Here is a 12,452-nt window from a genome sequence, read left to right as displayed (position 1 = left end):
GGAGAAAGTGTTGTCAACTTCAAGATGAATGCATCGATTACGCAAGCGAGTGTCGTGTCAAAAGATACATTACCGAAAGATATAGCATCCATGTGCATTAACTGGACATTTGCTGCTAAATTATCCCTGTATAAAGGTCAGGAAGGACAGTATCTAATTTCAGTTACAATCTAAACCAGGCACAGTGTAATGACTTGCATGCATGGGATGAACAACATATAGAGTGTGCGGTTATTGAAACATAATGGGATGAAACATGTAATATTGTGATAAAAAGATAAAACACGTGTTTATTTGATGTGTATGTTGCATATCATTACTTGGCATCACAGACTTTTCATTGACCTTTACCAAACATAAGTGGGGTAGCCCAGACTAGAGCTGCCGACTGCCTTTTCATGCATTTTCAATGAATGCTGCTGCTTGAGTAATATACCATGAAATATTAAATGTTGGTCTTTAATGCTCCAGAGTACTGACTCAGGAGAGGTCTTTTATTACATAATCAACTGTCTGGGAGCTGAAGTCAACCAACAATCCATACATCTAAGAGAAGAGGCCATCATTAACCACTAAGGAAGTTTTATGTTTTGCACTGTGAGCCAATTGTTTTCAAATAAAAGTTATGAAAATGTTAGCCTAAATCAGTGATGGAAGCTAGGTAGGTCTGGAAGATAGGAAACGTTCCATGTTTTGAAAATTGTGTGCTTTCTTGTCTTGTTGGGTGTGGAGCTCAGTTTTAATCACACGTGACATTACATATATTGTAAGTGTCTGCTGTACCAAAAGTAACGTGAGGTTGCATAACGTAATGATTGGTTGCCCCTTGTGTCAAAGCTGCAACGTTTAAACCGGTATATTTACCTCCTGTTTACATGTGTCATGCACGTGCAATAGTCGCGCTACAGCTCTGTTTTTATCAATGACTTTTGCCAATGCTGGCTCTAGCTGACTTGGCACATTACGCGCGTTTTTAGTTCCTCGGTTTGTCAATGTAAGCAATATGTGTGCTGTTTTCCGAGCAAGCGTCCCCCACTTAACAGGTACAAATTAGCATGGCATGATTATTCTAGAAATCACGTACAGATAATTGTGTTCAGACATATCTACTTGCTGTGGACTAACCGTGATTGTCTCATTCTATAAACATGTTTTTCACATCATTTAATTTGTTCCATCACAACTGTGTGTTGTCGTGGGAAGTGAACAGGCACAACGAGGCAGACTTACCTGTAAATGCCCCTGGTACATATTGAGCACACAGTCGGTTGCGGATCTCTCCGTCAGCGGATGCTTCAGACTTCTTCCAGACTTGTGAAGCAGAGAGTCAGACTGGAATAGTTGACATGTAAAAAGCTTCAGCGGAGTTCCTGGACAGGAGGTCCGGAGGACACGGAGCGGATCTGTCCTCTCCTCGGGTCCTGAAGCTCACACTTTGCGCTCATCCAGCACACCGAGACGCGCCGGGTGCGAGAGTGCAACGTAAAACCTCACTTTTACCTTTCCTCACGGTGTGCTGACACTGGGTTAGGACAGGAATACACCTTTGCAGTCCTTGTGGAAAAAAAGAAATCACCGCGATGTAAGTGTTCAATCCTGAACGCTTTACCTTCTTGCGCGTATCTGTTCTCTGGGTCCCTCACCTCGCCTCTGACTGTCTCCCTCTCTCCTCTCCTCCTCTCTCGGCTGTGGTCTAAATGACGCTCCCCCGGGTTCATCCTCTTCTTATAGTGCGCTCCTCTCTCCCTCTGACCCAGCCCTCTGGAGCCTCCTCCAGTGCTCACGTGCTCCGCAAGGAGGCACACAAGAACATCTCAGTGTTCACAAAACACAGATGGCTGTATTCCAGATTTATTTTACACATACGTACACATAGACCTACTGTTCATACATATATTGAATTCTATGTAAATAAATGTTACATTATATAATATTATGTAAGGCCAATTTATATTGTTGAAACATATGTTTATGTTCCTACTTCCTAAATTCTCTCTGGCATATTGTTATGTAACATATTGTGCACTTTCTTAATGAAATGCTAGAAGGAAACCATGAGCAGCATGCGTTACTTCTGAAAGCTTGAGATATCTGTATGCTCAAAGCAATCGAGCTGTTGTTCCCAGTTGTCCAATTAGTGGAAGACACAATTATATAACCAAAACTATGCAGGGCATATAGTTTCATGGTAAGTTTGTAGGAGAGATATCCAAATATCCAGTGGTCCATACTTTAAATATAATCAACATCTCTCTGCATCTCAATGAACACATTTTTTCACCCATATAACTATTTGCAGCACGCAAAGCAAAAGACAAAAAGTTATTACAACTTTTTTATCACGATGGGGAGACATTTGTCCTGCTTATTTGCAGTCATGCCAACTGCACTGTTGAGCACTTAACTGCAATTTATCTCAAAATAGGTTCCAGACCCGACCTTATGTAAGACTCCCAGTCTGGTAGTAGGATAAACAAATCCTGGCAGTCAGACAGGAGCTTTATAAGGGGCAAAACAGGGAACTAAATTAACGTATAAATAAATACACATGAAAAATCAGTATATAACAACAGTCTTTTGTACCAGATAACATGGGGCAGGCATGTACCCCAACATATTATCAGAACATTATTTTGACAGGTTTCTTTTTACACAGACCAACATTATGGAACATCTCAAGTGTTGATATTCTTGTGAAACTTTGACTTGCTTATTGAACGTTTTCAAACCAATTAAAGGTGCATACTGCCAAATAATATACTGGAGATTGAAAATTGGCTGTCTGTTATTGGCAATAATTACATTTTCTTAACAATATTTATTATCGTTGGATAATTGTTGTGCTAGCTAGATTATAGCCGCTTGAGGGGTTCTAATATTCTTAAAATAAAATTGAATCATGTTTATTTGTCACATACACAATCATACAATGTACAGTGACGTCTGTCTGTGCCTAGCTCCAGAAAGCAAATAAGAAATCGTTTTATAAACCAAATAACTAAATTAAATGTAGATTAAATGAAACGATAAACCAATGAAAACCAGTTCCAAAATGGAAAGAACAAATCTTTCACATACAGACATACAACACATGAAACTAGAAAAGTACTTGGACAGCGCAGACCTCTGTCAAGGCAAAAAGCCCAATCTGTGTGTAATTTGTGTACCTGCCAAGTGATTTGGATCCTTTCCAGAATGTAATGAGTTATAAATGGTGTATAGTGAGTTATGGATGTGAAAGTTGGTGGTTGGACGGCCTGAGGGGGGAAACTTGTCTTCATCCTCTCTGTTTCGGGCCTTCAGCAGCAGAGAGAAGAGCCTGTTGTTGGGGTGATGGACGTCTTTTATGCTCCTCTTTCTCATTTTGACATGCACCATTTAATAAGATGCTGTTATCTATGGCCGGAATCTTTATTATATATAACCTATCACTCTTATCCTCACTGACATTGTGTGGATCCTTCACACTTCTTGTTCTGAACAAAGAGAGAATACTTCACAAGTTCCCCATTATGGTTTCATGCAATACCTTTTTACTTTGCAGCTGTTCATTAGGAGTCTTCATAACAAAAAAGGAAATGACGTAAAGTGCATCGCCATCTGGACAGCTACTAGCATACACTGTTCTCAGGTCAGATGTTTCACTACTCAAAGGAGTTTGTAAATTAAAGCTGCACCAGGCAACTTCTCACACTGGCAGCTCCAGATGGCAGCAAGGGGTAACCAACTATGCAAACCTAATTTATCCAAAATCATGTAATGCATGTCTGTTGGATGTCAATATGCAAAGGGTTTAGAATAATATGTTGTAGTTTTCTCCTTATGTTTTCTTCTGTCACTCCTGATCAAGTCTTATCACTCTTTTAACTGTTACTTTAAGTGGGCTAAAACCACAGGCGGCGCGGCGCGTGAGGCTCAGGTTTGGGAAGGCTAAATAACTTATTTTACCTGACGCTGCCCGCCTCCGGCGTCTATAGAAAAGAGATCAACTCAGTGTGCGGAGTTTACATCTCTCAAGTCATATTACAGGATAAAGGAAATACAGTTTAAACTGCCGTATGCACGCCGACGTGTCGCACTTATCATTACATCATCAATCAGATCATCGATCATATAATATCATAATATATCATATATTTCCTTTTCTGAGTCAGCTTCTCCAGCCGTATCTGGCCGTGCAACACTTACAGTGTCACATACTGTATGCAGAAGTATTATTTTAAGCAACACGTTGACGAAACACTCGAGTCAAAATTAAAGTCAGATCCACTCGTGTCTTAGATGGGGCAGTGATATAAAACTATACGCTTTCAAACACTCGGTAGACCTAGTTATTTTTTAACCAGTTGTTCTGTATTCACCTTGTGCAACTCTGTGGCTTGTATCCTGGATTATATGTTGAAGTCATGGATGTTTAAAGCTCATATTTGTCTAATATTAGTTTACTTTTCATTAATGAAGTATGACGCTGCACTGTCAGTACACTTGTCCCTGTTTGTGATTGGTCAAATGTAGCTAACCCCGCCCCTTTCACGTGAACGCGCTCTCAGCTGGTGAGAGAAACCCTGGCTTGATTTACCGAGTTGATAACCAGCGTCGTAGGACCGCTTAGCGAGATCTCGTTTGTTAGTTTGTTGTTGTTAGTTTGTTTGTTACTCAAACATATCCAGGGTATGTTGAACTGGCTTCGTGGTGCACAGGTGGCTAGCAGCGCTAATGTCAAAGACACAGACATTATACATTATATTTGTAATTTACCAGGGGCCTATACTACGAAGCTGGTTCAACCTAACCTGGATATGTTTGAGTTAGCCGGTTGGCCTAATCCAAAACATACGCGCTCTCGCTAAACTGTACTACGACGCTGGTTATCAAGTGGATCACTCAAGCCAGCCGTTTCCTATCTAGTTAGGTGCGCGTTCACATGACAGGGGTGGTATTTGGAGCATTCGACCAATCACAAACATGGAGAAGCGCACTGACAGCGCAGCGTCATACTTCCTGAATGAAAAGTGAACTTTAATACTAGTCAAAAATGAAGAAGTTAAACTTTAAACATCCATGACTTAAACACTTTATCCAGGATAAAAGCCACAGAGCTGCACCTGCAAGGTGAATACAGCTGGCAAAGGAAAAAGTGTTTGAATGCGTACATTAACAGGTTTATGATATCACTGCCCGTCTAAAACACGATCTGACTTTAATTACATTTGTCTCGAGTGTTTCGTCAACTTATGTGTTGCTTAAAATAATACTTCTGCATACAGTATGTGACACTGTGAGTGTTGCACGGCCAGATACGGCTCAGCTGACTCAGATAAGAAAATATATGATACATTATGAAGTGATATGCCGCGGACTGTACTTAATGTTACTCTGATCCGGTTACTTATGTTGTGGCAGATATTTAAGTAAGCTTTCTTAACGCTAATGTTATAATAGTCCGATTGCTCTGAAGATGGGAGGTGATATTATATTAATGTTTACGTTCACACAGTCGGTGATTTTTGCCGGCCGTCTTTCCTACGACAGCAGCTTTCTGTATTTCCTTTCTCCTGTAATATGACTTGATCGCTTTAAACTCCGCACACTGAGCTCTGATTGGTCAGCAGGCAGTGCTTTCACTGAGTTGAGCTCTTAGCCTGCAACCTAACGTGGTCCCGACCAGGTTAGCCGCTAAGCATAAGTTACCATGGAGATCTAGCCTGCTAAAAAGAGAACCAGCATCGTAGGACCGGAAAGCCGGAGTTTTCCCTGAATTTAGCCGGCTAAGCGAAAATCCTGCTTCGTAGTATACCCCCCTGGATGCAGTGACACAAATATTTGGGAAGGCTTAGCCTTCCCTAGCCTACAGCACCCGCCGCCCCTGGCTAAAACTATCACCTGTTTACTTTTGTAAGTGACATCACTATGTAACACTCGCGCTTGTGTTGGCAGCATGAGAAAAATAAGGCACTTTCTGAACATTAAAGTATGTAAACACGTCACAATAAAGGCAAAAAATACAAATACGAAATAACAAATTAGCTTAATAGGGCCCCTCTATTAAAAATATATCAACCACCAAAACCTCCAACGCTCAGTGTTATGTGTTGTACTCAACAGTCTTTTCTTTCCGCACTGTTTTGATATTCTTTATGACTCACAAGATCAAAACAAATCTGGCCCACAGGCATTAGGGTCAGCATGATTATGCCTTGTGTATCTACAGTATGTATATCACTCATTAGCAATACACAGATATAGATTTGCCAGCCTGTATATCAAATGAATGTCATTCTTCCATATTTCCACCCACTCATTTTGTCAATGAAAAATCATTACACACTCACATGATTTGAGATGACAGACGTGTACGTGCCGTCCTTTGAATCTATATTTAGGTTTTCACCGGACTGTGGTTCTGCGTGATTTTATTTCCTCCCTCAGCCATCAATCTCCTTGTGTTGGCAGACATAAGGCGGACATAATTAATGTTAGAATGAGGGGAATTACTTTTCAGTACAAAGGAGCAGACAGTCTGTGCTCTTTGACAGACACATTATTTCAGTCAAATTGAAATGTTTTATCTGTCTCGGAAATGTACCAGCTGAAAGAGAGCGGCTGAGTTTTCATCAATGCTGAGCAGAGATTCAAGTGAAAATAAACCATAGGTTACACATGTAATGTCTGTTATTATGCCACATGGTCTTTGTTATCTTCACAAAACTGCTCGGAATCTATTATTGTGTTTTTTAAAGGAAATATGCTGGAATTAAATTGCTAAACATCAAATAAATTACTTCTAAGAATAAAAATGCATGTGAAGATAACATGTGGCTTGTGTGCACATTATTTAATTTATGGGTCGTACAGAATTATTTGTAATAGAAAATGTCAGTAAACTTATACCACAGCCATCTTCTCCTAATTTCAGTAATTCAGTCATGATGTTGGAAAATGTTTGCTACAGTTTGTATACAATATGTTGCTAGCTTTTAAAACTTAAGTTATCGTATCCTGAGGCTTGGAACTTCGGTTATTTTAGCGAAATACAACTTTAAACACATTTTCTGGCGCACTCTCTCTTCCCAGCTAAAATCGTTGTTTCAATGCTAACCAAATATGCAACACAGAGAAATACAACCAATTACAGTTGTAGTTGTATGCAACGGAACGAAAACAGTAGTAGAATAGCATCCCTACTGTAGGTGCATTTTTGCGGCATGATGAATACATCAAAAACTAAAGCTAATGTATCAGTATGTGGTTATCCCCCACACACAAGCATGCTATCCGTCTGACCTCCACCAGACCAGATGATATGATTCATCCAACAGCGATGAAAGCACAGTATGTGTGAATTGATTTTTAATAAAGATACTCAAGCTCGACTAATTTCTTTGATGTGAGATTCACACCTGGAGAAGCATGTGTAGTGAGGTTTTTCAATCATTATGATAAGTTCTTGATCATTAATAACATTTCCTCACTTGATCTGATCATTATTGGTAAGTTCTAGTGCAAAAATCATGTTGTGAGCAACACAATACCTTTCTTTTGCCAAACAATCACAATAACCATTCACATGTAGTCACTCTACCATCATTTAATCACTATCTGTCAGTATTCGAAACAGGTTCACAGATGGTAATGACTATTTCTGAAAAAACTCTCTGACGGTTCTTTTAATTCCAACAATGCCATGAATCTCAGAGATACATCGCAGATTACATTGATTTCTCACTTCACAGTATTTCAAATGAGGCAGTGAGGGAATATAATGAATGAGGACAAAAATAGATGCAGTCCGCACATTTGGTGAGCCCATTATTAGCAGACGTGAACCAAATTCAAGAGATAAATCTGCTGATTAAATATTTAAATCTCCATTTGAATATAATGTATCATCTTTTTGATGATAGGTACATCATGTGATGTTAAAGTTTGTCAAGTTAAAATTGAGTTGGGTTGCAAAACATTTGCTGAAGTTGAAGACAAATATAGAACACACACAGCGAGGGTTGTCAAGTTTATTTGAACTGGATTTAGGATTCATGCTTGATAAAAAAATCCCTTTGTCCCTGAGGCACTGCCATGTTGCTACACCATTCACACAAAATCCTTCAATAGAGCAGGGAGTACAAAGGACTTTGTATCATCACAGTAAAGTTTAATATACTGTAGGTTTAGTCACACGTTTCTTAAAGTCAAGCGTACCTTTCAGTTTGCTGTAACTGTATTTCTTTCAGTCAACACCATTCTGCACCTTCAATTCATAGTTGAATGGAAATTGCTTTCTTGTGTCCTCTGCCGTTTGTCATTCTGTGTATTGTGGGGGTGTTTTTCGAGTAAGTCACAATGTTTAGTTTGCTTGAGACAGGTCTGACCTTAAATCATTGTCACCCAGCAATCTAAAAAGTGTTTGTGTTTCCTCAAACAAACCTATAAGAGGGATAGAGCGTGGTTTGTATGTTCTGCACTCGTCCACTGTAACTGAGAGACCTCGGTACTGACGTTATTCAGAGGTCTAATTATAGGAATAATCTCCCTTTCTGCTAAACGATAACAATGAATGTGCACCACTGAGCTGATTCTTCTTCTTTTATCTCTTCGGTCACACTGCATTTTCATTCTTCTTTTAACTACATGCTCCATCAGGTCATCTCAGAAAAATTCAAATGTATTTTTGATTTAGCACACAGTGTCACTGCTCTGCTAACATCTAATCTGTTGTTTTGAATACAAGTCATTAACAGTAAGCCAACCAAAGTTAATAGAGCAAACAAATGATATCAAATGATCTGGAGAAACAGACAGTTTGTGCCAGTTTACACTCCAACAAACATGTTCCCTCTAATCCACTGCCTTGCCTTGGGTTATGGAGTACAGCTGCAAATCACTAATAATAATTATATTTCTCAATATATTAATGGGAAATAACTGATCACAATTGTACATGTTTGTACTTTGGCTTCAATGTATTTTTGCCAGATATGACTTTGCCCCTGTTTAGGCGCTTCTGGTTTTACCATTGCTTACCAAAACGAACTTCTGGTTAAAGTTGTCATGAGTTTTTTCAGATATTTGGCCATAAAACACAAAAAGTGTTGATGATTTCGCTAGATAGTCTGTTGTTGGATCAAATATATCATAATTCACAGGGAACATGCATGTCTGCACCAAACTCCCTTGCAATCCATCCAATAATTATATCTTTCATATAAAGAAAGCCCAGGGTAGATTCACAGTAAAATATGATAACCATAACTATTAAATAACTACATTATCAACAAAAATGGAAGGAATGTTAAAAAGTAATTGAAATCTTTATTCTCATACATCATAGAAACACCAAAGTTAGTTGGATATTTAGCTAAAAAGCCAAATTGTCACTCATGGTTGCTCTAGTGGAAAAGTCAGCAGGTTTCGTCTTCAGGCTATCCATCAAATATTTGAGATATTTCAGTCAGTACCAAAACATGAACACAATTTTCTTTATCCAGATAGTTAGGAAATTTGGGATATGTTGTTTAACCACCTTCTGGGTTTTTCCAACGTCTCCAGGTATTGTTTGAAAATCTGACCAGTCTTGTGACTAGTGCAATGTAACGATAATGCTTGAGAGGCAACAACTATTCAGGGAAATCACATCCATCTAGTAAACAGTACACACTGATTCTAACCGTAAACATGTCCTCAACACATGAGGAGAAGCTGCCACCTTCATCTAAACTCCAGCAGTAAGTGGATCTAAGAGCTCAGCTGGCCAAAGGTTGACATGTTCTCTCACTGCTTCACTGACAGTCAGCGTCTATCTGTGTTATTCTGATTCCCTATCGGACTCCACTTGGAGTTTGATTAAACAAATAGTCTTAGTTAACCATGAGGTATTGGAGGATTAAACGGTTGGCCTCTTTCTTTCCTCTGGTAAATGATATCCTGATTCACGTCTGTAGCCTGGTGTCACAGGCAGGATAAGGTTCACCTAGGGCTAACGTTGCAGGGATGTGTCCCATTGAAGCGTGAATGTATTATTACAAAGAAACTTATGTGGATAAAGGAAACATTGTGTCGCTGTTTCGTTTTTAGACACCTGTTACCTGTGTCGAGGTTGGATGGTTTGTATTGTAAGAATAATGTTTCAATCCTGTTTTTCCAGTGTGATTAAAAAAAGGCCCTTTAAAGTTGAAAGCTGTAAATAATCCCTATGGGCTCATTTGTATTTGCGATGCTTTAGCATTTGAATATTATTAGCATCCATGTTTAACGGTTACAGTTGAGGATATTGGGAAGGATTTGCAGAGGCTTTATGGACACTTCACAGTTAAATGTACATGTGCCGTCATGTTACATCAGCCTTGGCCGGACAGCTCTGGTTTCCTGCGAGCATCAGCCCCATATTACCGGCCAGATAATACTCTCATCTCCTACCCACTCACCCTGCAGTCCTCTCTAATGTTGGGCTATCACAACGTCTGCATTTTTAATGCCCAGATGACATGTCCACAAAGGAAGTAGCCTCTTTAAATATGTAGCCATATCCAGTTGTTCTGCCAGCTTCATTAACATGGTTATCTGTGCACGGCATGGGATTAATAATTCATGTTTCTCAAATATTCCCTCAGATGAGTGGAAGCGTACACAGAAATCCCATTCGACTGCAATGCAAACACACACTTGTCAACTAAAAAACTAAAATGCTCCAGATTAAGCAAACTAGGAATTTTCATATCCAGAAGTATTTATATTTATCAGCAAATGCAGGATTTTCTTGATGAATAAGTAGATCAATGGGTCTGCAGTGCTTTGATATCACTGCCCGCTGATTATTCGGGTGTTTAGAAAGCTGCTTGCTTTTGTGGCATTTAGTTGTTTGGTGGCCGATAAAAGCAGGTTGCATTCATAAACCCTCTGAGCTGCGAGCACCTTCAAACAATGTTGACCCCTCAGTGCCTCTCCTTTTATCTATGCACTTTACTATTTGTGGCAAGGTCAATTACTGCAGCAATAGAGAGATTATTAGTTTGTTATTAGGGATCCTCTTAAGATAATGCCAAAGGTGAGCTCTATTTCTCCCAGCATGGCAAAACACACAATCAAAACTATATAGCACTGACAATTTTGACAACAAGGCAATATAAAAAGGTTAATACAAAGGGCTTCGTACTATAATTGAAACACTCTTGTTTGTATGCTTCATTTGTGCTTGTTGATAAGCATTATATAAGGTAATGTTCCTGCTGTGTTGGCATGGGTTACCCGCAGGTCTTCTGGATTATTCTCAGACTTCGGAAAAGGCATATTAAATCAATGTGAGTGTGAATGTGTGATAGTCCTGTGATGTTGCACTCCTGCCAGTTACCTAATGCATCCTTGGAAAAGCTCCAATCTGATGTGACCTCGAACAGGATAAGCTGTTTAAAACGAGGAAACGATGGAGTATATAAAGGACGTTGTTAGGAGTGGGTAAAATAACCAATTTGGTTTCACTCCAATATCAGGTCATTCAAGTATACTGTAAAATGACCTAATGTACTATCATGTAAAGGAGAGCCATATGTTTGGATTTACAAGGTGAATGCATCTTTTGTCTGAGTGCATTTTGACTTTTACACAATGATTGACATGAACTATTTCATTCTTAGCCGCAACCAGCAGATATAAAGGTTAATGCACAGTCCACAAAAATGTCCATCCCTCTGATGAAAGTCTTTGCCCATAGGAGGGTGCAAATTAAGCAATTAGGTCAAGTGTGTGCATGTAAAGTTGTACGTTTGTGTTTATGCCAATTGGCAAGAAGAGGAATGGAGAGATGAGAGCCGCCTTTAACATAAAAGCACACGTACTCCACACCATGGCAAAACTCATGAACTGTTTGTTGTAGATTCTTCTGTGAGGCAATCTAGATGGTGAGAGTTTTTGTTACGTGTGTTTGTCTGTATGTGCGAATATTTTCATGCGTTGAAGCATATGCATACTGTACAGTCAGGCTATTGTGATTTTGCACTTGTGTAATTATTATCTTATATAAATCATACACATAAAACACTGCACCGTTTTAATGGTATATATCATCTATTGTGTGAATCCTTTCACTCACACTTGATAAACCCCATGGCTGTTTTATTGTGTAACACGTTAAAAATTAAGATAATAGAGAACTGTGATTATGCAGTCAATGTGACCTCCGTCAAAAAACATTGCAGGAGTTGGCAGGTGACTCGTTTCTCCATCCTGAACATAAGCCCCTTGACTCATTCATCAGTACTGAAGTGCACTTGTGCAGCAAAACCACTTGACCCTGAATAAAACCAAGAATTAGCATTGTGTAATTTTCACATTATGCTTGTTTACAGATTAATGTATTATGTTCATGTGTACAGCTCTACAATTAACATGAAGAGTAGATAGATAAATAACTGTCTGAATGATTTAATCAGACTGTAGACCCTTCTCCTGTGCATTCATAA

At 39.1% G+C, this 12,452-nt stretch overlaps 1 protein-coding gene across 1 annotated transcript in view; it reads right to left on the bottom strand.

Annotated features, from left to right (window-relative positions):
* Window positions 1–1,680, bottom strand: part of pex5la (peroxisomal biogenesis factor 5-like a) — a 124,707-nt gene extending 123,027 nt beyond the window's left edge. Inside the window, 1 exon segment of the mRNA XM_034080648.2 lies at window positions 1,231–1,680. Within this exon segment, the coding sequence (XP_033936539.1) occupies window positions 1,231–1,251 (21 nt within the window). The 5' untranslated portion in view covers window positions 1,252–1,680.
* Window positions 1,681–12,452: the final 10,772 nt, after the last annotated feature.

The sequence above is a fragment of the Pseudochaenichthys georgianus genome, chromosome 4 (genome assembly GCF_902827115.2).
Source record: "Pseudochaenichthys georgianus chromosome 4, fPseGeo1.2, whole genome shotgun sequence".
NCBI lineage: Eukaryota > Metazoa > Chordata > Actinopteri > Perciformes > Channichthyidae > Pseudochaenichthys > Pseudochaenichthys georgianus.
This window is presented reverse-complemented; position numbering and strand designations above follow the sequence as displayed.